Source organism: Eulemur rufifrons, chromosome 4 (assembly GCF_041146395.1).
Source record: "Eulemur rufifrons isolate Redbay chromosome 4, OSU_ERuf_1, whole genome shotgun sequence".
Lineage (NCBI taxonomy): Eukaryota > Metazoa > Chordata > Mammalia > Primates > Lemuridae > Eulemur > Eulemur rufifrons.
The window spans coordinates 12300494-12325246 of NC_090986.1; the positions used below are offsets into that span (position 1 = coordinate 12300494).

Genomic DNA, 24753 nt, shown 5'->3' on the forward strand with positions numbered 1-24753 from the left:
CAGGGATGGTGAGTAGAAAAGGGGCACTTGGCTGCTTTGTGCTGAAGTTTTTCCTCTGTTCTCGGAGGTGGACTTTGGCGAGAAATGGGCAATGGCAGTTTATGGTGCAATAATCGTTGCACCAAAATGTCCAAGGACAGATGTGAAATTAACATGCCTGATTTTCACTTGCAGGGAGATCAAGGGGTGGCAGGTTTCCCAGGCAGCCCTGGAGAGAAGGGAGAAAAAGGAAGCACTGGGATCCCAGGGATGCCGGGATCTCCGGGCCCAAAGGGGTCTCCCGGGAGCGTCGGCTATCCAGGTAGGTTACCTGGGGCCTCCTCCTAAACAAGGTGATAAAAGATGACAAAAACTCCAACTTACAGGTGTTCTGGTGTTTTGCTTTTTTCTTTAGGAAGCCCTGGGCTGCCTGGAGAAAAAGGAGACAAAGGCCTCCCGGGACTGGATGGTGTTCAGGGCGTCAAAGGAGAAGCAGGTAGAGGCCCTGCTCTAGAGCATGGCGGGTGTTTGGACAGGGGCCACCAGGGACAGGGACTCCAGAGGCTCAGGGAGCTGCCCACGTGGATGGGCTCAGGCCCCAGGACGCTGCTGCAGGGCTGACCGGAGGCCACCTGTCTGCCCCTCCAGTCGGCAGATGAGCAGACTGAGTCTGGGGGGCTCACAGGGCCTTTTCGAGGTCTTGCCGTGAGTTATGATCCAGGCCCAGTCTCCAGACTGTCTCTCTAGGTGGCGTGGGGTTCCAGGTGTCTGCTCTCCGTTCTCACCAGCCTTTGAGGCTCAGGGTTCGGTGGCGATGTGACAGCATGGAGCGTCCTTTCTGAAGGGGTTTCAGAACTAACCTCAGGGAAGCCAGGAGTGCCCAGGAGGGAACAGCTCCCTTAAAAGTCGACCATTGTATGTGGACACCAGGGTGTGGGAGAGGTTCTGCGCATGACTGACGTGGCCTTTCTCTTTGAGGTCTTCCTGGGAAGCCCGGCCCCACAGGCCCAGCCGGCCAGAGAGGGGAGCGCGGCAGTGATGGAATCCCGGGGCCAGCGGGAGAGAAGGGTGAACCAGGTACGGCCCGGCCCGCCACCCCCCTTCAGAGTGAGCAGCACCCCCTGCCACAGACTCGCAGGCCATGTTCAGCGGGCAGAGCTGGGTGCACAGTGGATGGAGGAGGGTCCACGGGGTCCCAGTGCTGTTGGTGCTGAATTCATCTTTTCATTCTATACCCCTATGTTTACATTGCATACATTTATTTTTTATACGAATAATTCATAAAAAATGCCCCACCCTCCCTTCCCCCATGTGGACCTTTCCTCAAGCCCTTTGCTTACATTTGTCCCTGCCCCGACGGCTTTGGCTTCCCCACCTGCTGTAAGAACAGCGATTAGCCCATCTCGTGTCTCCAGACGGTCGTCAGAAATAAGTGCTCATTTGCACAGATCATTCCTGCTAAATGCCGGATGGTTCTGAGCTGAAAGGTACTTAGGGAAAGGCACTAAATTATGAATATCCAGTCAAGGGTATCTTGCAACAATTGGAAGAATATCGTTTTATTCCCATGATGCAATTAACTAATTTCCATGTACTCCACGAGAGTATACGGTGTTAGTTCAGAGCCGATGCTGCTTTGTACTGTCCCTGCAGACTGATTGTTTAAGAGTAATGTGGCTTTTTGCCCTCACCTTGTAGGTCTACCAGGAAGAGGATTCCCAGGGTTTCCAGGGACCAAAGGAGACAAAGGTAATATTTGTTCAGTGTGCGTTTCCTTTCTAGCCGGCCACTGCTGCATTCTGCACCAGCAGAACAGGATGCAGCCCTGTCCCCCTTAGCAAGGCAGCAGCGGACGTGGAGGATAGACTCTGGGTCCAGAGGGGATGTCCTGCCAGACATGCCTGGTCACGCCACCGTGCTCTCGTTATTGGAAATTCTCTTTTATTTGGACTTATTTTATAAAATTAAGTACAGAGGAAAACCACTGTCATTTTTGTGCTTAGAAAGTAATTGCAATATCAAAATTGTTACTTTCTAAAACTGGTCATTCTTATGTGAAGGGTGGACAGGACGTCACAGGGGCCAGACACCCCCTACTCCCTGAGCACCCCTAGTGAGCCCTGGCGGGCTAACTCCCAAGCACACTCGAGAGCTGGGAAGGGACACAGGCTCTTCCCTCAGAGGCCTCAGCATTTTGTGAGGAAGAAAAGGCAGTTGCTGGAAATACAAAAGCGATGAACATTGAAAGGAAAGCCACAGTAGCCATGGCTGGGGAGGGCACACACTCTGGTCACTCGGACAAGGCTGGGGGGGTCCTGAGTGATCCAGGGCTGTGTCTGAGGATTGGGAAAGGCCTCGGCAGGCCTGGCATGTCGGCACAGACCGAGCAGGGCACACGGTGGCTCTGCTTCCCCGGCCCTGGCTCTCCCGAGGCCAGCCCGGCGCCTTTCCTTGCAGTGTGTTGCCCGGCACCGGATGCGCCTGGCTCGTGAAGGGTGGGATGGTGCCGAGGGTGCTGCCTGGGGAATGGCGCTGCCTCCCCTCCCCAAACACAGCGCCGCTGCGAAGGCTCCTGCTCGGAAAGGGAGCCGGGGACATGTCTTTCCCTCACCTGCCTGTCCAGTCCTGTGCAGTCTGGTTGACACATCCCACCGCCCTGGGACAGACTGCACACCGTGGCCGTGTTCCGATTCGCTGCCTGGGAAGTAAAGGCAGAGTCCCAAGGAGGAGCCCTGTGACCAAACAGGACTTGACCCTGTGCCGTTCCCTTTTCATTTTTTCTTAATAACTTTGAAATAACCCTAGAATTTTGGTGTTTTTATTGGCAAGTTTTGGGTGATATGTTTAAAACTAAACATGGAGGGTTTTTCTCCCTACAAACTCTTATTTTTATTTTTTAAAACAGCTCTATTGAGGTGTCACTGACAGACAATGTAACACACATATTTAGCGTGTGCAGTTTGATAAGCTTTGACTCGTGTATGCACCCACGAGAACATCCCCCTCTTCAAGGTGGTGCACACCCATTGCCCCAAAAGTCTCCCGTGCGGCTTCATAATCCCTCCATGCTTGTGTGTGAGATCCATGCGTGTTGCCGCGTGTCAATAGTTCATTCCTTTTTACGGCTGAGCAGTGTCCCGTTGTAGGGATATAATACAATTTAACCATTCATTCTGTTGAAAGAATAAGCCTTTAATTTTAGTGATGCAATTGCTAAGCACATATTCAAATGCCTTTGCCATAGAATACTTCTCTTAAAAAGTGTAAATATTGATACCCATGCTCTTAGCATGCTAAGCTTTCTCTTTTCCAGGTTAGGCATGGTAGGAGCCAGGCATGTCATTTAGAGCCAGGCATGTTATTTAAACGAAGGAGCGAGCAGAGCACCCGCTCCAGTTTTCCCCCTGGGGCCCTCAGGAGGCCCCTCTGAGGGTGCCGGAGGACAAGGAACGCCCACCCCCGGCTGCCCGTCAGTGCTCTGAGCCCCCTGCCCGGCTGTGCATCCACCACCGTCTCAAACTGCTTTTCTCATTTAGGTTCCAAGGGCGATGTGGGTTTCCCAGGATTAGCTGGGAGCCCAGGAATTCCTGGACCCAAAGGAGAACAAGGATTTATGGGTCCTCCGGGGCCACAAGGACAGCCAGGACTGCCTGGTGCTCCGGGACATGCTGTGGAGGGGCCCAAAGGAGATCGGGGACCCCAGGGACAGCCTGGCCTGCCAGGTAAGGGTGTCTCGCCAGGTGTCAGTGCTGGGGGATGGGGCAGAATTCACAAGAAGAAATTAGTGTACAAGAAATAAAGGAACAATTAAATTCTCAATTGAGCTTTTTATTTAGAAGTCTGCAGCATTTATTACTGCTTGAAACTGTATTTTGGCCTCCCTTGGGTCAAAGATTTCCATGTGTCCTTTCTGTCAAGGAATTTGGGTAATAATTAGGGAGATGCAAGAAAGGAAATTGTTGAAAAAGGCTGGACATGTGTGCTGTCTATGGTGTTTGTCTTAAAGTGACATAACACTCTGGCACAGCCTCCTGCCGTGACCAGGACTCCAGTGGTGGCGGCACAGGCACCCCGGGCGCCACTGACCCCCGGCGTTTTAGACAGAGATTGTGGCACTTGTAGGAACATTCTTCCTTTCTTCTAGGACCTGCCCTGATCTCTTTCTCAGGGCTGGTGCTAACTGACATGGTGCTGTTTGCAGTCAGGGGTGGCTGGGTGGCAGCAGTGACAGCCCCACAACCCAGGGACACGTGCCCATAGCATCACCCTCCAACCCAAATGTATGACTCTTGTCTCTCCCATTAGGGCTCCCGGGACCCATGGGGCCTCAAGGGCTCCCCGGGCTCGATGGACTGAAAGGCGAAAAAGGACAACCCGGCTGGCCAGGAGCCCCTGGTGTTTCAGGGCCCAAGGGAGACCCAGGATTCCAGGGCATGCCTGTGAGTGACTGATTTGCAATTGTGTTTGGAAAGGAGCCTTCTCTGGTCACAGAATTGTTCCTATCTGTACATGTGTGTATGTGTTGTGCCTATGTACATGTGCACATGTGCCGCACTCCCGTATTGTGCATACGTGCCTGTGCTTGTGTGCTGCACTCTCATATTGTCCATATGTATATGTGCACGTGTGCCACACTCCCATGTTGTGTGTATGGACATGTGCACGTGTGCCACACTCCCATGTTGTGTGTATGGACATGTGCACGTGTGCCACACTCCCATGTTGTGTGTATGTGCATGTGCATGTGTGCCACACTCCCATGTTGTGTGTATGTGCATGTGCACGTGTGCCACACTCCCATGTTGTGTGTATGGACATGTGCACGTGTGCCACACTCCCATGTTGTGTGTATGTGCATGTGCACGTGTGCCACACTCCCATGTTGTGTGTATGGACATGTGCACACGTGCCACACTCCCATGTTGTGTGTATGGACATGTGCACACGTGCCACACTCCCATGTTGTGTGTATGGACATGTGCACATGTGCCACACTCCCATGTTGTGTGTATGGACATGTGCACGTGTGCCACACTCCCATGTTGTGTGTATGGACATGTGCACACGTGCCACACTCCCATGTTGTGTGTATGGACATGTGCACGTGTGCCACACTCCCATGTTGTGTGTATGTACCCGTGCATGTGTGCCACACTCCCATGTTGTGTGTATGGACATGTGCACGTGTGCCACACTCCCATGTTGTGTGTATGTACCCGTGCATGTGTGCCACACTCCCATGTCCTCTCTAAATCAGGTTCTCCTCTCTTGCCAGTGATCAGCATCTTTACTGGCATCAGAGTAGGAAACTGTTATGAAATTTCCTACAATCTAGTTTTATAAGAACTATGAAAAGAGAAATGTTATACTGCTGGAAATTATAGTTCAGTGCCTAAATTTAAGACCTATTTCCAAACTCAATGCAAGAAAGCAAACCAGCGTTGTTTTGTAAAGAACAACTCTGTAAAACCAGCCCAGTGTCTCCTACGACTGGCAGGACTAGAATATTGTAGTCGAGCAGTTGAAGTCTTGGTGACTTAGACAATCCTCAGAGGAGCATGTCTCTGGGTGGAATAAGTGACCAGTAGTGGGTTTTGCGTGTGTTTGTGTTTATTACCTGAACATACAGCCCCTGCTAGGTAACGTGGTGCTCGTGGATCTCTGGTTGGATTCTCAGCTCAACCACAGCCATGGCTAAAGCATTGTGCTTATGTGGCTTGTTGAGGTCATATAGATGCGTTAGCAGAGATTCACGCTCTGTGTCTGTCTGTCTGTCTCTCTCTGTGTCTATCTGCGGTCGCTCTCTCTCACTAACACACACTGGGAGAAAGAGCATGTGTCAGGGGAGATTGGAAACAGGAGGGATTTGAGACACATCTCTGTGGTGACAATAGGAGCGATTAGAATTCTTTTCCAAGTCAACACAGGTTCTCCCCTACAGGGAGAACTACAGACTGCTCTTCAGCTGCAGAGACATGTTTTGGAGTCATTAAGGCACTTTCTGAAGCATGGATGCAGAATGACTGACCTTAGCTTGCCATGCACTAAAAAATAGTGGTGCTGTTTTACTTCTGCATCAGTAACTGATGAAACGCTTATGAACAATAACGCAGAGCAGGCTGGAAGGAGTAGCAGTAATCACTTTTTCCTACTCCCGTCCTCGGAGCTGTATGCTCGTCCCCACAATACGCTGCCTGTGTGTGTGTGAATATGTTCCCAGACTCCTTCTTGCTATATGGTGGTTTTCTAGTGATGTAAGTGTAGACGACTTGTCAATTATTCATGTATTCCTGCTTTTATTCCTTAGAAGTAAAATATAGAGATACACTCCCCACTCCTGGAGCCAATCCATGTCTGTCTATCTCTATACACATGTCTGTACAAATATGTTTGTGTGTATATTTGTGTGTTTATTCTGCTTATGGAACTTCTAAAATAAGGTAAAACAAAGGAACAAATCTGTGTAAGAAATGATACAACTTGTTGCATGTCGCTATCTATGGTCAGAGAAAGGAACAACTGTGTTCAAACAAGAAAATGAACTAATGTTTTAAAATACATGAATATTGTTGTATTATAAAAAAGTTCTTTAGTTTTTTTTATTTTCTTTCCATATTTAAAATTGATTTTCAAATAAGATATGAAGCTAATGCTAAGGAAAAATGACCACACTGGAGTGTTTAGGGGCAAGTTTTCGCCATGGGGTGGAGACAGCAGGTGTGAGACTTCCACCTGCCCCCAGGGAACCTAGCATGTGGACAAGCACAGAGGATATAAGGGAATGAAACAGATTGTTCCAACTTCCAATTTCCTAATTTAGGCACACACAGAGGTTCTGTCACTCCTGTTACGTCATTTAGGACACCACAGGCACCCTTTGTTCACAATCTACTTTGCAGAATGTTGAGGGGCTTTCTCAGTTTTCCAACTCCCAGGTTACTTAAGACACTGATCATGCGTGTCCTGAGGAATCCCAGCTGACATCCTCTTTGTGTGTCTAGGGTATCGGTGGCTCTCCAGGAATCACAGGTTCTAAGGGTGATATGGGACCACCAGGAGTTCCAGGATTTCAAGGTAAGGCAGCAGAGGACATGCCGCACAGCCCGTGCAGTGGAGGGCGAGCTATTGGAAGAGCTTCCTAACCATGGGCACTTTAATACTGATTGCACTGGCTGCATTACAGCACAAGATAGTGTTCTCTTCAAATTAAAAATGTCATTTCTGTGTGCAGCCCAATTTGTATAATCCTGTGAATGGTTATATGAAGACATTCTGATTTGCTTATTACGAATTAGGGGATCATTAACTTCTCAATAAGAAGTCATGGATTTCGACCATTCATTAATTTATTAATGTATTACACAAACACTTATTGAGTGCCTACCAGCTTCCAGGCACTGGGATTTTTACAGCTGAATCAGATACATACGAAAGGTGAATAAAAGAAGTTCTCAGCCTCCAGGTATCTTGTGGTCTATTTGGGGACACATGTGAATCAGACTGTAACCAAAACAGTGTCACGTGCCCCTCTGCTGGTGGTGATCATTTTGCAGTTTGCTTCATGCTTAGAAAAAGGTGGCTTCTGGGTTCTAGAAAAGAGTTTCATCAAAAATTTTACATAGCTGGCTAGAAATAACGCTCTTTTCTTTATTGAGCATAAATTAGAAATATGCTCTCTGTGTGTGTATGTGTATGTATATATGCATTATATGTGTATGTGTACATGTATGCATGTATATGCAGGTGCACATATATATGCATATGCATATGTGTGGGCATATATGCATATGTAATAAAAAATATTTGTATATCATTGGAACTTCTGTGCAAAGACACTGTTGTCCTTCTTTCTAGGTCAGAAAGGTCTTCCTGGCCTCCAGGGAGTGAAAGGAGACCAAGGAGATCAAGGAATCCCTGGACCTAAAGGTAGGGGAAAGGTGAATGTGTGGGGGCTCTACTGATGACTGGGGAAACACAAAGCCACTGAACACACAGAATGAGGGTGTTTGGTTTTTTACATGTAAAACAACTTGGAAATTATTAGAATACAATTGATTAAAAATTCTTTGCGGCATGTCAGGACTTCTGTAGTTGACATTGACATTTTTACCAGCAACTTGTCTTGAAAGTCCAATCTGTTAAATCGGTGACCAAAGTGGATCTGGTGGAGGGGTAGCTAGAGGTTAGCCAACAGACTCAGGATTCAAGTCTAAAGCTAGACAGAAACCACCTCCCTTTGTTATCATAGAAGAAAGAGTCAGTCTTGCAATGTAGAGACCACGTTCTGTCTGGACAGTAAAGACACGTTCTGTCTGGACAGTAAAGATCCTTCATAGGAAAGGGTGTCTGTTGACTTCTCCACCACTGGGAGCCCATGGCATGAACCCTGGCTCCAAAAACCACGAAATAATCTCAGAAGGGACTGCTTTGAGGATAGTATTCATCCTACCGAGTCTCTGATGAGCAGACCATATTTCTAGGGCTTTATTTAGGTTTCAAAACCATGTTTTAGGAGAGAGAACGAGAAACCCAGTGCATGGAGAAGTGGATATGAGAGAAGAGAGAAAATGAGCAGTAACATGTATGGGGGAGAGAGAAATGGGGGTGTCTGGCTGAAGAAGGAGAGGCCGAGGCCAACCTCAGCCTCTGTGTGGTTCCTACGCTGCGCCAAGGCCCGTCATGCAGAAGAAGGATTAAGTTCATTCGTCACTAAAAGATTAGCACCAGTGTTGAAATGTGAAACGAGGCAGATTTCAGATAAGCATGAGAAGCAACGTCCGAATGGCAGATGTTGGTGCTGCCCAGAGAGGCGTGAGCGCCACCTTCTGGGAGTGCCTGAGCGAGGCCGGTGGCGGTCGTCAGGGTGCCCAGAACTGAATGGGAAGTGATACTGGTGTCTCCAGTGTCTCTTCCAGTCCTGAGAGTTCAGGATTTTAGGTTAAATAATAAAAGATGTGCAGATTAAATATATTTTCATGAGTATGTGACTACTTGTGTGTTGATAATGATTTTACTTTTGAGAAACATGTTCCCGCCCCCATATGTGGAGAGTGAAATTGACCAATGGCTTCCCACTTCCCACAGGTCTCCCAGGCCCCCCCGGCCCCCCAGGTCCTTACCAAACCATCAAAGGGGAGCCAGGGCTTCCTGGTCCTGAGGGACCCCCAGGTCTGAAAGGGCTTCAGGGACCTCCGGGCCCTAAAGGACAGCAAGGTGAGATGCTCGTCGGGTTGTGCAGGGTGGTGTGCAGCACCCCGGGGGGAGGTGGGCGAGATTTCCTTTTCACCCGTGTAAAATCAAAGTTTCTGGGGAATGATTTTATACAAACACGTATTTGAATATGTCTTTCTTTCCTCCCTTTAATGTATATCAAAACTAAGGAAGATTTTGAAGGGACTTAAAAAAGCTGGAACAAAACACAGAAAAAGCTAGCAGAACATGCAACTCATCGTGTCAATGCTCAGTTAGGAAAATGTGGGCTCAGAGGCCAGCGCGTCACCTCCCCCGGCTGGGAGACCAGGGCGGCAGGGCAGCGGCTCTCGCTGTAAGCATGGGTGCTCTCTGTCGTGCCCCATGAGCTCGGCCTCACTAGTGGAGATCTGTGCTAGTCCCTGTTGCTCCCAGAAACCCTAACCTGGGGTCTTTCTGCTTAATTGAGCTAAACGTTTTCTATTTCAAGAGCTATATAAGGGGTAAGTAGAAAGTAAAGGAGAATGAAAACATTTAGAGTTGAAAGGACATGTCCATGAAAATTCAGGTTTATAGCAATCTAAGGATAAACTCTATACGTGACAACAAAAAGCTATCCATGTCAATATAGCTAAAATTGAGACACTGAAATATGGCCAAGGGGGAAAGGCTTATCAAATCCCTCCTTCCTCTCCACCTTCCCGTAGCCTGCCTTTTCCAAACCCATCTGCCAAACAACAGCAGCAGGAAACCAGGGGAACTCAGAATGAGGTGGTCGCACACACACCCCTATAAACGTCACTTTGTTGCTTCTGCAAAGCCTATACTGAACTTTGCAGGAAGCAACTCACAGCTGTCCAGGAAAACTTTCTCACCTGCTGTCAAAGGCCTTATGCTTGCCTCCCCGAAGACTAAAAAAGACATTTAAGAAGGGTAGGCCGGGCGCGGTGGTTCACGCCTGTAATCCTAGCACTCTGGGAGGCTGAGGCGGGTGGATGGCTCGAGATCAGGAGTTCGAGACCAGCCTGAGCAAGAGCGAGACCCTGTCTCTACTAAAAATAGAAAGAAATTATCTGACCAACTAAAAATATATATAGAAAAAATTAGCCGGGCATGGTGGCAGATGCCTGTAGTCCCAGCTACTCAGGAGGCTGAGGCAGTAGAATCGCATAAGCCCAGGAGTTTGAGGTTGCTGTGAGCTAGGCTGACACCACGGCACCCACTCTAGCCCGGGCAACAGAGCAAGATTCTGTCTCAAAAAAAAAAAAAAAAAAAAAAGAAGGGAAGAGAGAGCTTACTGCCACACAGGACTGGATCATGACTTCTTTCTCCTTTGCTTTAGGTGTGACGGGATCGGTGGGTGTACCTGGACCTCCAGGTATTCCCGGGTTTGACGGTGCCCCTGGCCAGAAAGGAGAGACAGGACCCTTCGGGCCTCCTGGTAGGTTGCTGCATCTTCCAACCTAGTGGCCCTCTACCTGTGTCTTTGGGATATAAGTAGTAGGACCAGGCGTGGGGAAACCTGCAAAATGAAATTGAAAATGTTACGTGAAGTCTGTTTCTTACAAGAACAGGCTCATATAGAAGAGCTGAAGGATTGTCCTTTTTTCTGTGCAGAGACAGATGTTGATCAAAGCCTACAGTCCAGATGTTGAAAGGCAGCCAATATTGGTGGCCCTGTGTGGTTTCCTAAGAGGGAAGTGGCTGCAACTACAAAAACTCTGTTTCAGCAGTGGGCCAGGGAAAGCAGAAATGAAGTAACGCTGCCAGTGCTGGCCCAGAGGCCACGGCCTGGCACGGGATGAACTTGATCTGCTTCCTCAGGAAGCAGGAACTCGCTTCAATGTCCCGTAATGACTGTGGTGCTAAAGGCTGAGGCCATGGACTGACTGAATGCGGAGCACACCCAGCAGCCCTGCGAGGGTCCTGCATGTGGCACAGTTAACCCCTCGCTGTCCCGTTTCCATGCGCAGGCCTTGGGCTGCTGTGGAAGAGAAGGCTCCTTGAACTGAGGATGTTGTACCCGTTCTATATTAATCCTCCCTTAGAGGAGCCCCACAATCCTATAGGAATGATGTGCACGAATCATGTAATTCGTTTTCATTTATTCTTATACCCATTTTCACGTATTTCATTTGCTCATTGAACTACACGTTCTGAGCATCTGCTCTGCGCTGATGAGGTGGCATTTGAAAAGGAACAGGTAAAACACCATGGAGGAGCTGGGTTGCATTTAGTTAGCAGTGCAATGTTTTGAGTTCTTTTTTTGTAATGTGAAAAGGTAAGATACTTTGTGGAAATACTAAATATTACAAACTCTTTTGAGACAGTGGTTTTGAAGGCTTTCGGAGGAACCTGTCTGTAACTAGGGAATCCAATTTGTCTTGTCTGCCAGGTCCAAGAGGCCTTCCCGGTCCCCCGGGCCCGGATGGGTTGCCAGGATCCATGGGGCCCCCAGGTACCCCGTCTGTCGATCACGGCTTCCTCGTGACCAGGCACAGTCAAACAATAGACGACCCACAGTGCCCCCCCGGGACCAAGATCCTTTATCACGGGTATTCTCTGCTCTACGTGCAAGGCAATGAACGGGCGCACGGCCAGGACTTGGGTAAGATGTCTCTAGATCATTCATTTACCTTTTTTTGTTTTGTCCAGTGCCCACCTGGTGCAGCAGCACCCTGTGCTCCGCTTGGCTGCGGTTTAGTGTGCCCTGGAGGCAGCAGCTAAGGAAAAGAGAGCTGGGCCTGTTTCCCCTCATCCCGATCCCTTGAGTCATCAATGTAACGGCTGCCATGTTACTAGTGGGAAGCCGAGAGAGCGTAAAGGCCAAATGTTTGAAAATGTTTACATTAATAAAACTTTAGATCTCGTCTGCAAAGTTGTAGTATCAAGATTCCTATAGTGCACACTTAACAGTTTGCTTTGATATTCTTAAAATAGGGCAACTTAACCATTGCTCTTCTAGAAAACAATGTCCATGTTGTCATGTCTGAAATTCTCTGCATCTTCTGAGCTCTGCCCCTGTCCTAGTTCAGGTCAGCAGAAAGCTGCGTATCTGTCCTCATTACCATAGTGTGCGCCGGATACACCCCACCACACTGTCTCAGTGCTCTGTATCTTGAGGTTTGGATCAGCAAGCAGCTATATAAAGAGCATGACTGTGTTTTCTGCAAAACTATTGTCAAAGACATTGCCCAATATGTTATTGTCCATTGCATAACAATCCACGTGTTAAAATCCTTCTAGAATTCAGTTCTAGGAAAAGGTTTCTCTCTACTGGTAAACTGGTTTTGTTTCCTTTTGTTAAAAATGTTCTACATAATTCGTTACAGTTTCCCTTTTGCCTGATGACTTTAAATTTAATTTGCTCACTTACTATAATACTGGTCTATTTGGTATATTTACTTCCAAATTACAAGTTTTAAATTTCCGTTTTAATGGTTATGTTGGATATACGTCTTTGCTTACCGGCCAGCTGAAATCCATTTTGCATACAGGTCGATGTGGAAAATTCTTCACGTTGTCTTTTCCCCGTGTTTAGGCACGGCCGGCAGCTGTCTGCGCAAGTTCAGTACGATGCCCTTCCTGTTCTGCAATATCAACAATGTGTGCAACTTTGCATCCCGAAATGATTATTCATACTGGTTGTCTACTCCTGAGCCCATGCCAATGTCTATGGCACCCATCACTGGGGACAACATTAGACCATTTATTAGTAGGTAAGTCGAGCATTCGTAGGAGCAAATGTACAACTGAGAGAGAGAAACCTCTTAAAAACTATTTCATATAAAACACAGCTACCCCCTTGAAAAATTATAATGCAAAACCATGGTGAGATAATGCTCAGCTTGAAAAGAGAATTCCTATTCTACGTGACTCCCTATGGTGTTCACTGCTCCATGAGCACATTAGGGCAGTGTTTCTCAACCTTCTTCTTTTTTTTCTAAATAATAATTTTTAAGACATTTTTTTCCTGAATCATCCCTGCCCCTGTGAAACTTTTAAAACTTAGTTATTTTTAATTGTGGTAAATGGCAAAATGGATGTAACATAAAATTTGCCATCGTAACCATTTTTAAGTTAACAGTTTGGTGACATTCACATTGTTCAACCATCACCGTCGTCCCTCTCCAGAACTTCATCATCTCTCCAAACTGAGGCTCTGCACCCCTGCACACTGACTGCTCCTCCCCTGCACCCTCCAGCCTACTCTCCATGTATGGATTTCACTACGTTAGCGACTTCATGACAGTGGGATCATGCGGCATCCGTCCTTTTGTGACTGCCTTATTTCACTAAGCATAATGGCTTCCAGGCTGTGGCAGGCATCAGAATTCCCTTCCTATCTGAGGCCAAATAACCTTCTGTTGTGTGTCTGCACCATATTTTGTTTATCCGTTTATCTGCTGATGGACACTTGGGTTGCGTCCACATCTTGGCTATTGTGAGCAATGCTGCTATGAACACGGGTGTGCGAACATCTCTTCGAGACCCTGCTTTTCATTCTTTTGGGTGGATACCCAGAAGTAGAATTGCTGGATCATACAGTAATTCTCTTTTTCATTTGTTGAGAAATCTCCATACTGGTCTCTACATGGGCCTCACCCTTCACATTCCCACCAGCAGGGCACAGTGTTCCAGTTTCTCCACGTCCTCACCGACACTGGTTATTCTCCGCTCTTTCTGAGAGTAGCCATCCCAGCTGGTGTGAGGTGGTGCCCAGGAAATCGTAATACCACAGATAGATACACTGTACAGCTCATCAGTTTGTGCATTGTAGTCTGCGCTTCATACATAAAAGCATACAGATTTATACCTAAAAATGTATACAGCAATAACAATTTCTTCACATGCCCTCCCCAACCCCACCAGTTTTTGCTCTCTTGGGGTGATATTGTATATTGTACCCACTGAGAATGCAAAGGTTTGAGCGACTTCCCAAATTAAGCACTTATCCACATAATGTCGGGGGTATGTTTTCAGGTCCCCAAGACCCTGCCTGGTAGGAAGTAAGGTCGGAAATTGAAATTATTATGACTGTCCTATCTTTGCCTCTTTCCTTCTAATTAAAAGTTGATTGCTTAGCCACCCTCAGAAGTGATACAAAACTGGCAAAAGAATAAATTCATCTGACGGAGGAGCTATTGTATAATGTTACTTTTTACACTCTAAGATAATTAAAAGAATACCAAGGCAGGAAAAGTTTTCCTTGGAAAGGGAGAGTGAGAAATAGCCCAGCTTTTCTATATTTCCTTTAAGGAAATTAGCAACTTTCAAATAGGAAGAAAAGTGCAGTAGTATTAGCTATGAAGTGCCCTGCGGTTAGAGGGAAAAGGGACCAGGACGCAGGCTTGGAGCGCCCCCTCCACCTGAGCTCCTGCCAGGCAAGGCAGGCTGGTGGCCATCGGCTCAGCTGCCCTCACTTGCTGGTCACTTCCTGTCTGGGGGAAGATCGAAGTTTTCCCAAAAGGGCTGTGCCCCGTGGGACCCTGGAGCAGAAAGGCCTGGAGATGCCCACTATACAGAAAGCTCATAGGGTTTTCATTGCTTTATATTAAAATATCTTCTGACAGTTTTCTTTGATTTTTTTTTTTTTTGAGCTATAAGAAAACTTATTTTGTGGATCTTAAAATGGAAACGTCATTCGTTACACTTCCAGAGTGGCACTTTTCAAAATACAGACAGTACTTGGCCTGTGTCAGGGAGTCCCTATTGCCTGCTCTGTTCTGAGGCTTTCCTGACACACAGCCATGCCTGATGCAGTGGAAGGAAAACTAACGACTTTTGTGTTTTTTATTAAAGCTTCCTTTACACAACAGGTAGAAAATGATTATTCATTTACGTGTTTCCTGTTTACCTTCTTGCCAGCACTGACATTTGACCTTGATTTGGTTAAAGACGGGGGTGGGGGGTGGGGTCTGGCATGCCTTGGCCATATTCCAAAAACACGTCCAAGAGAAGCTGTGTGTCTTAGAGTCGCCTTTCTCTGTGGACACGTCACTTTCAGCAAGACATCCCTGGATCTGTAAGCACAAACAGAACCTAAGTTGTTTAAAGTCCCAGGACTTTACATTTCAGGGTTTTCACATCATTCTGTTAGTGGAGCCTTAGAAACTCAGCACGAAGGGGCCTTCCCAGACACATCCTTAAAACTCTACCTCAAGGTCACGTCTGTCTCTACCTCCCTCCTGGAGTGATGGGGACCTTTTCTCCCTGGCTCCCAGCAGGCGGTTTCCTTGGTTACTTTAACTTAGCGGTTTCCAGTGACCTCTCAGGACTTACAGGTTCCTTCTCAGGTCTTTCCTTTGGGGAGGTCCTGAAGCTTGTCTTCAGAAACACTTAACAACACAAAATCCTTCATTTTGAGCAGAAAAGGTAGCAACTTTACTGCTTTCATCCTGATAGTAGGGCAAAATGTTCTAAGCATTTTCTAGCTTTTTGCAGACGAGTCATCAGAAAACTGCTAATTGTTTAATTGCTCTAGTGGAAAGGCCGCTGGTGTGAGAGCAGGGAGAATTGAGCTCTAGTTCTGGCTTTGACACAACTAACCGCGGCCTTAGCTTCTCCATGAGCACTGTGGGGAATTATTAGACCATGTGAATGTTAAGGGACCGTGCAGCTCCTCACACCTGCGACTGTGTTCCCTAGCCACCCGTCTGACGGGGGAAGGACCCCTCCCGGTCTGTAGTCACTTGAATTCCCCCAGCCCAGAATCAGCCTGAAGAAGATAAAGCACTTCCCTGCAGGCTGCATTTCTGGTTCCTGTGTCTGGCAGACAGATGGTGGCAGATGTAGAAGGCCAATTTCAGTAACTGTTGTTTAACTGAAACTTTTAATTCAACTGCATTTGTGTGAACAAAATAGAAAATTGCACACCACACGCACACACACACGTGCACATACACACACATACAAAGTGCATGGAAAATCAGAGGACTAATTTAGGCCCTCTGCCCTTCTGATCCATTTTCATGCAAATGTTCCAGCATAACTAGGTGTAATTATTAACACCATTGATAGTCACTTACCAGCATTGTTAGCACTCTGTTCATTTTGTGACTTGAATGTAATTATTTATCTATTTTTTAAACAAAGCGTTATCCCGCCATCCAGGGTTCCCTTAACTGAGCGATCTTGGTCAGAACACTGTGTTTTCATTCATTCTTGCAAACAGTCCCAGTGGCTGAGCTCAGCCAGCCTGGCTTGGGAGGTATCCTGTCTTTGAGAGGTTCTTTGGGGGTCACCTCAGCTGCAGTGGATGCTGACAGCCTCAGGCCTTGCTCAGCCGAGCCCTGGAGGCAGAGGAGAACAGTGGGTCTGTCGGCTTCAGTCTGGAACAAGTTTCCTGAAGGAGGCTTCTGTGGACATTCAGCGCCAAGTGCATTAAAGCACGCGTCATTTGTCTTAGTTACTCAACTCGCTAAGCGTATGTCTTATATTAAAGATTGTTCATAGCATAAAGCAAACTTGCATGTGGAAGTGGTAGCTCTTGCATTTTGCCAACTCTTTTTCCTTAAGCATTAATCATGTTTGTGGATGTGCAAAAGAGAAAACAAAAGGCACCTATAACCCTAACCCGTCTGGGATAGCCACTGTTAGAACCTGGCCTTCCTATTTTTCTCTCCTACGAAACGGATGGTTAAATAATTAGTGTTGGATTTTTTTTTTTTTTTAACTTTTTAGAGATGGGGTATTGCTCTGTTGCCCAGGCTGGAGTGAGTGGTGTGATCATAGCTCACTGCAGCCTGGAACTCCTAGCCTCAAGCGGTTCCTCCCACCTCAGTCTCCCAAGTAGCTAGGACTACAGATGCGCCGTTACACCCAGCTCTATTTTTCAGTTGAATATTTTAATATTGAGGCAGGCTTATAAAACCAACAGGAAGGCTCTGAGCCTCAGAGTCCAAGCCATGGGCACAACGGTTTGCACTTAATATATAGTTGGATCAGAAAGACTGAGTGAAGAGATTGTGTGTAAATAACAGGGCAAGGGGAGAGGAGGTAAAGCCCCGTCCTGCACCCTCCAGCCGTGCTGAGTGTCTTTGCTCATACCTTCCAGGTGTGCTGTGTGCGAGGCGCCCGCCATGGTGATGGCTGTTCACAGTCAGACCATTCAGATCCCACCGTGCCCCTCTGGGTGGTCATCGCTGTGGATTGGCTACTCCTTTGTGATGGTAGGTGTTTGGGGAAATGCCATATTTCTGTGGAAGAGTCCCCACGAATGCCCCGTTTTCTCCTCTGTCCAGCTCAATAACCTCTAAGTTCTCTGCTGCTTAGGTGTCTACTCCCTCCTCTTACTGTCCCCTTCCAAAGCATGCCCAGGAGCCTGGCCTGCCTGCTTGGGGACAGCGGGGTGTCCAGCACCAGCCAGAGCCCTCCTCTGCTCTGAGAGTGGGCAGCTGGCACGAGCGTCCTCCTGGGATGCAGGCCTGGACTGCGCTCCCCTACCGCTGCTCACACCGGTGCTCTCTGCCCCAGTACCGGTGACGTGAGCAGCTGCTCTAGAGTCAGGGACTCTCCCAGGGAGAAGAGGAAGTGAGTCTGCATGTGGGGAAGTGTGCATTTTACTAAACACACAAAACTGGAAAGCAAGAGCTTGAGTTAGGGAGAAAACCCCTGAGGACTGGCTGGCAGCAGCCCTCCAGGAAGGTCTTCCTGGGCTCATGCCTGGGGCCACTCACAGGGGGTGAGGACGGCTCTCCTGTCACCCAGCTGCCCCAGCTGTTAGACCCCCCAGAGGTTCCCTTGCCCCCAGAAGCCAATTAAAACAGGAAACAAGGTACCTCTTTGAGTCGCTTATTGTAGCTTATATTGTTCTATTGCCTCAGTTGAAAGTATTGATACAAGCCCTGAACTTGTAAGGTCAGGGTTATCCTGGAATGTGCCATATCCCAGTAAACGACACTATACAAACATCTTCCCTATTGTCATTGTAAGGCCCAGTCCCACCTTCATACCCCCAGGGGTGCCCAAGTTGTACTTTTGACCCACAAATGCACATTAACCTTAGTATTTGATTAACAGGGAAAGGGGCTTCTTAACTATTTTCTTCTGCTGTAAATGATCCCAAGTGTAGAAAAGTTGTCAGGAAAGCAATTTTTTTTTTTTTTTTTGAGACAGAGTCTTGCCCTGTTGCCCAGGCTAGAGTGCCGTGGCATCAGCCTAGCTCATAGCAACCTCAAACTCCTGGGTTCAAGCAATTCTTCTGCCTCAGCCTCCCGAGTAGCTGGGACTACAGGCATACACCACCATGCCCGGCTAATTTTTCCTATATATTTTTAGCTGTCCAGATCATTTCTATTTTTAGTAGAGACGGGGTCTCGCTCTTGCTCAGGCCCTTCTTGAACTCCTGACCTCGAGCGATCCTCCCGCCTCGGCCTCCCAGAGTGCTAGGATTATAGGCGTGAGCCACCATGCCCGGCCAGGAAAGCAATTTTTAAAACATTTGTGTATCTATTCCAGTTTGATCAGATAGTTTGCTGGGTTGGTTTTATGGCAGTTAGACTCTTACACATCCAAAGAGTTTGCAACAACAGCACCACCAAATTAACAGGTTGTTCCAATAATTCTAAACGATGCATCGTAACTACTTTATCAAGAGAGCCAAAAGTTGGAAATGCCGTATAGAGAAATCAAGACACCAACAATGACATGCACATGCAAGTTTCATTAAAAGGTAGATTGGATTTCTGACTTCATAATCCTAAGGAACACGAAATGGCATCTCTGTATGACAGAGAAAGCCCACGGATCCAGGGGTAAAGCAGCACAGGGAAGCATCTGTCACCAGCACTGTCTCTTGTCCTGGTGTCATATGAAGATCTGAAACAGTGGCTGGCACAGTTCCTTCAAATCAAGAGCAAATAAAAATAATGATGTTCTAGAGAACAGTGTTACCTGGTGCTGCTTCTGAGTCATCGGGGAGGGGCTCTGGTCTGGAGGTCTGGAGAGCTCAGTTCTGGCCCCAGTCATGCCTTGAGACTGCGTGGTCATGGTCAGACCCCAGAATGTAGCAGGGTCCTCTTACCCTCATCCAGGAATCCACGGAGCTAGCCTTGTCCTCCAAGGTCCCCTGCAGCTCTAAAATTCCAGAGTTCACTTTTCTCATACCTGAAATATAGTCCTGGGGATGTTTGTGTGTGTCTTCCTCAAGGTTTCCGGCCGTTCATCCCAAGGTCTTGGTTTCTGAGTACAGGTAGGTCCTACTCGAACCTGCTAGACCAAAATGCAACTTAATAAACAGTTACAATCGTAGTTATTCTTTTTTCTCTTGTTTAATTTTTCTCTACCTTTAGAGAAAAAAAATGATTATTCTTTACTTTAGAATAGGATAATAGAACAGCATCTAATTTAGCAAATACAGGATTTTGTTTATAAAGTCTGATTTCACCTTGGTCGGTTCCAACATTATTTGTACCTTTTGGCTATTGGCTCATTCCCTGAATTAGAATAAGTTCTAGTGTTCCAAAAATAATACGTAGTGAGGACAGCATTTCTTTAAATCCTGATAAAGCTGGACTGGCCTTTTATTTGGGAGGAGCTGCCAGCTGATCTCTGTGAGGGCTGAGTACCGCAGTGCCCCAGCGGTGCAGGGACTGCCTTGCCGGCCATCACGGGGTTTGGGCACAGAGTGTGTTCCAGCGTGACCGCATGAGGCCAGAGCATGTGGCTTTCCCGAGGGAGTCCCCTGGCTCCTTCCCGGGAACAACAAATCTCTCTGCTGGCCTTTGGGGAGGGAGTCTGTGACTCACAGCTCACATTTGTTCCGCAGCACACCAGCGCCGGTGCCGAAGGTTCTGGCCAAGCCCTCGCGTCCCCCGGGTCCTGTCTGGAAGAGTTCAGAAGTGCACCATTCATCGAGTGCCATGGCCGTGGGACTTGCAATTACTATGCAAATGCTTACAGCTTCTGGCTTGCCACTATAGAGAGAAGTGATATGTTCAAGTAAGTCAGGAAGACGCCCTTCTGCGGGCCCCGCCTCTCTGTGACTTTCCCTTGTGATCATCCGTGACCCATAACGCCCTCCCTTGCGGAGTCTCCAAGGTGGTCATAAAACGATCATTAGGAACGCTTCTTCCACCTGTAGTAATGAATATGTGATTCTGTTCTACACGGGCAGACAACCGAGACAATGTTCAAACCAGACCTTAGGTGATAGGCTTAATTCTTCTATTTACCAAAGAACCGTGAAAGAAAAAAGATCAGTTTCCATTTCTCTAGGTGAATGTACTGAAATGGAATTCAAGCAACTGAAATCTTCAAACAGGGCACGTTTAAAATTTTGTCTATTTAACAATCTAGGGAGAGGGAAGTGAGCAGCATTTGCTTTAAGAGCCTTTATAATGCCGAACGTAGTGTACATGTTGTGTAAGTTCTGAGTGACTTCACAAGAGACATCTTGTTAAGACCTGTGCAAATAAAAATTAATTGCAGGACAAATGCAGCTGAAATTGAGGGAGGACGTTTCCTTCCCTCTCCATTACCAAAATTTCACCTTTAAAACAACTGTTCTGAGAGGCTGTGAGCCTTGTTGGAGCTGCTCTGGAGCCCGGCCCAGCCCTGATGGACAGCGCAGGAATGAACGCTGCGGCCTCTGCTGAGTGCTCGCCCGCCCCGCAGGAGCCCGCGCCGGAGGCTGATGGGGCGGGAACACTCGCATACTGTTCATTCCCAAGATACAGGATTCTCACCCCTGGAGAGGTCTTTCTGTCTCTACCTTTTGGGAGAGAAATATATGGAACCCTGCTACAGTCCTGTCTCTTTCCCGCTTAGACCATAAGACTCAAAACAACATATTAGCTCCTTGTAAAAAGTATCTTGTGCCTAATTGGTGGCTTATACTAGCTTTTTAGGCAACTAGAAACTTGCCATTACTGCTGCAGGTAGAATTTAACTGTTGACTACTGAAATGAGCACACTTCGTTCACGTTTCAGCTGCTGGAGCTTCCCATTATAGGGTTAATAGGTATTAATGGAATTTTTTTTGAACCAGCAGCCTGATACAATACACTAAAATGTCTTCTCAAACAAAATTAGGTAAGATCTCATTAATTCAAATAATTAATTTTGGGGGCACTAGAATTTGTACCCCAAGTTACTAAAAAAATGCAGCCTCAATTTTAGGACAAAGTGCTCACATATATGGCTACTTTTATTTTATTAGAATTTTATTTTAATAGAATTTTATTAGTGCCCATTTTAGTTCAGATTTCACCTTTGCAACAGTCAAAACAGTGTAGAATTTCTAGGAGGAAGAAGCGTTTGAGACACTAAGTGTCTTCCCCTCTCTTTGGCCTCAAATCTGACCATCGGCATATAAATCCCTCAGGAGTTGCAAAAGAATGTTGAGGTCTGGTTAGTTATTCCAGATTTGTTGCTCATCACATCATTCGACAAGTATTTAATGAACACTTGCTATGAGTGTAATGTGTTGCAGAGAAGAACAGTATCTTCTTACCCTGGAAAAGTTTATAGTCTAGTTAAGGGGAGAAGGAAAGAAGTTAAATGACGGTACACTGAGGCAGGGTGGCACAGTGGGGAGTGGTTCAGACTTCGGAGCCAAACCCATATGGGGTGACCTCAGCCCTGCCCAACGGGCTGTGTGCACTGGGGCAGGTCGTTGACCTTGGGTGCCAGGGGCTGGGAATGCAGACAGTAACCCACAGTGCATGGGGAGCCACGTGGGCATCGCCCCAAGAAGGTGCCCGCCCAGAGTAAGGCCGGTGATGGCCACTGGTCGTGACCAGGGTGGGGCCTGATGCCAGAGGCCGGTGCCCACCTGGTGCCTTCGAGACTTCTGAGCAGGGCTGGAGGGCTGAGGGCGGAGGTGCTGGGAGATGATGGCCGACGGTGTGTCTCTGTTGCATTTTAGGAAGCCCACGCCGTCCACCTTGAAGGCAGGGGAGCTGCGCACGCACGTCAGCCGCTGCCAAGTCTGTATGAGAAGAACATAATGGAGCCTGACTCCCAGCTAACGTCAACATGGTGCTACTCTTCTTCTTCTTCTTTTTAACAGCAACGAACCCTAGAAATATATCCTGTGTACCTCACTGTCCAATATGAAACCATAAAGTGCCTTATAGGAATTTGCGTAACTAACACCCCCTGCTTCATTGGCCTCTACTTGCTGAAGGAGGAAAAAAAAAAAAAAAGACATGGATAAGCTTTCAATAGTGGCATACCAAACGGCACTTTTGATGTAATAAAATATAAATATATTCTGCAATCCGGTGCACTGAGGCGTGAAGTGAGAACTCCATTGAGAAACCAAAGGGTGCTAGGAGGGGTGTGGCGCCTCCCACACTGTCTGCCCATTTTCATTCTTGTATTATAATTAATTTTTCACCCCCAGAGATAAATGTTTGTTTATATCATTGTCTAGCTATTTCAAAATTCAGGTCCCTTGGTCTGTACAAATAGTAGTAATGTAAAAACAGTTTTTTGAACCTCCAAATGGAATTGCGGACTCAGTAGACTATCTTCCACCCCCAAATATGTCTCTCTGCTATGCGTGGTCCTCTGCAGCTGCTTTGGCAAAAGTCACAACTTTCCTGTGGAATAAAGATGGTCCAAAGGTAGTCAGAAATTAAATATATATATATATCTTAGTAATTTATATAGATGTCAGCAATTAGGCAGATCAAGGTTTAGTTTAACTTCCACTGTTAAAATAAAGCTTACATAGTTTTTTTTTCCTTTAAAAGACTGTACTGTCCTTTAACATAGGCTTTTAAACACTAGGATGTTGAATGTGAAACGTTAGTTTTCATTGTTCACTTCTAAACCAAAAATTATGTATTGCCAAAACCAAACCCAGGTTCATGAATATGGTGTCTATTATACTGAAACGTACTTTGAGCTTATTGTTTTTATTCTGTATTAAATATTTTCAGGGTTTTAAACACTAATCACAAACTGAATGACTTGACTTCAAAACAACAACCTTAAAGGCCTTCATGTCATTAGTATTCCTCATTCTACATCCTGACTTGAAAAACAGCTCTGTTGAATCAAAACGTCAGTATTTTTACACATAAGCACATTCAGGCCATTTCCTTGGTTTCTCATGAGCTGTGTTCACAGACTGCAGCAGGGGAACGGATGGATGCCAGGAGGGCAGGTTTGGACCACTGTGCCTGAAATGACATTTCCCTATAGGTCTCCAAAACGTTTTTAAGACTACTAAGGCCTTTTATGTAATTTCTTTAAATGTGTATTTCTTAAGAATTCAAATTTGTAATAAAACTATTTGTATAAAAATTAAGCTTTTATTAATTTGTTGCTACTATTGCCACAGGAGCATTAAAAGAAAAGTTACTGCCTAAGCCACTAATAAATGCGTAAGCTTTGCGTACCTTTAGATCATTTTTATTTTGCACTTCTTCCAAATGAGAGTCACAGACTGGGGGTGATTTGCAGTGGTGACTACAAAGAACAAAGATTGGTCTTCTCCCTCTCTTCCTTATTCACCGCCTCCTTCGGGCCCTCCCTCGTTTCTTCCACCTGGCTCTCCAGACAGCCACCATCCATCCCTCCATCCATCATTCATTGTGCGTATGCGGAGGGCTGCCCATTCCCAGGGGGGTACCAGTTAGGTACAAGATAAACAGAGTTGAATCACACACACACCTCGCCATGAAACGTGAATCCACTGGGGGTTAGCACAGATTATAGCTGTGCAACGGATAGGACTGAGCAGGGGGTTGGATCCCAAGTATTACTTGAAGTAGCAAAAAACACAAGATGGCAGATTTCTTTTTCCCTAATGATTTCAGCTTCAGTTTAAACTTGATCAAGATACACTCCACAAAAGATGAGTGTGTTACTGAGCACTCCAGAAAAAAAAAAAACATAAATATTGTCATGTTCTTGGTTAACTCACCCAACAGGTCTGTGAACACTCACACAGTGCTTGCTCAATGCAGGGACATCAGTCAAGGTCTAGTTTCAGCCACCTTCTTCCCACTTTTGACAAAACGGATGAAAAGAGTTCTTTTCTTTCCTTAATATCTGGAATAGCAGAGGAAAATACTAAAATCATTAGGCTTAGTTTCTGCTGAAGTCACTGAGAGAGATTAAATCCCTCTGTATAGTAGCCATTTTAAAACGTCTTGTTTTTATGTATTAAACTGATTTATCATTTATTATTATTATATGCAATTTGGTATACTTAGGGAAGTGCAAAGAAGATATGATACCTTGAATCCCAACATTCAGATCCTGTGCACTTTTTAATCTATTATCCTGACAGTGGTTTTTATGTTTCTTTTAACTGTTACTGCAAAATTAACTTATTTGAATGTATAGTTCTATGAATTGTAACATATGTGTAAGTTCATGTAACCATAACCAAATCAGCACACGAAACAGTCACATCACCCCAAAAATCTCCTTCATGCTCTCACTATGTAGAAACACTCTCATGCATCCCCAATCTGGTCGTCACCCACTGAACTTTTTCCATCTCTACAGCTTGTCTATTCAGGAATGGAATAATCGGGTGTGTGATCTTTTGAGACTGTTTTCTTTCACTCAGCATAATACACTTGACGTTCATCCAAGCTGCTGTGTGTAGCAATAGTTTATTCC

General features: G+C 46.4%; 1 protein-coding gene across 1 annotated transcript in view; it reads left to right on the top strand.

Moving 5' to 3' along the window:
• The window catches only part of COL4A1 (collagen type IV alpha 1 chain), a 147252-nt gene extending 124301 nt beyond the window's left edge, over positions 1-22951 (top strand). The window contains exons 38-52 of the mRNA XM_069467580.1: positions 175-301; positions 395-475; positions 958-1056; positions 1678-1728; positions 3516-3701; positions 4285-4418; positions 6981-7053; positions 7834-7905; positions 9064-9192; positions 10511-10609; positions 11564-11776; positions 12710-12887; positions 17225-17339; positions 19937-20109; positions 22037-22951. Coding sequence (XP_069323681.1) covers positions 175-301; positions 395-475; positions 958-1056; positions 1678-1728; positions 3516-3701; positions 4285-4418; positions 6981-7053; positions 7834-7905; positions 9064-9192; positions 10511-10609; positions 11564-11776; positions 12710-12887; positions 17225-17339; positions 19937-20109; positions 22037-22118 — 1812 coding nt within the window. The 3' untranslated portion in view covers positions 22119-22951. The remainder of the gene's footprint in view (positions 1-174; positions 302-394; positions 476-957; positions 1057-1677; positions 1729-3515; positions 3702-4284; positions 4419-6980; positions 7054-7833; positions 7906-9063; positions 9193-10510; positions 10610-11563; positions 11777-12709; positions 12888-17224; positions 17340-19936; positions 20110-22036) is intronic.
• Positions 22952-24753: the final 1802 nt, after the last annotated feature.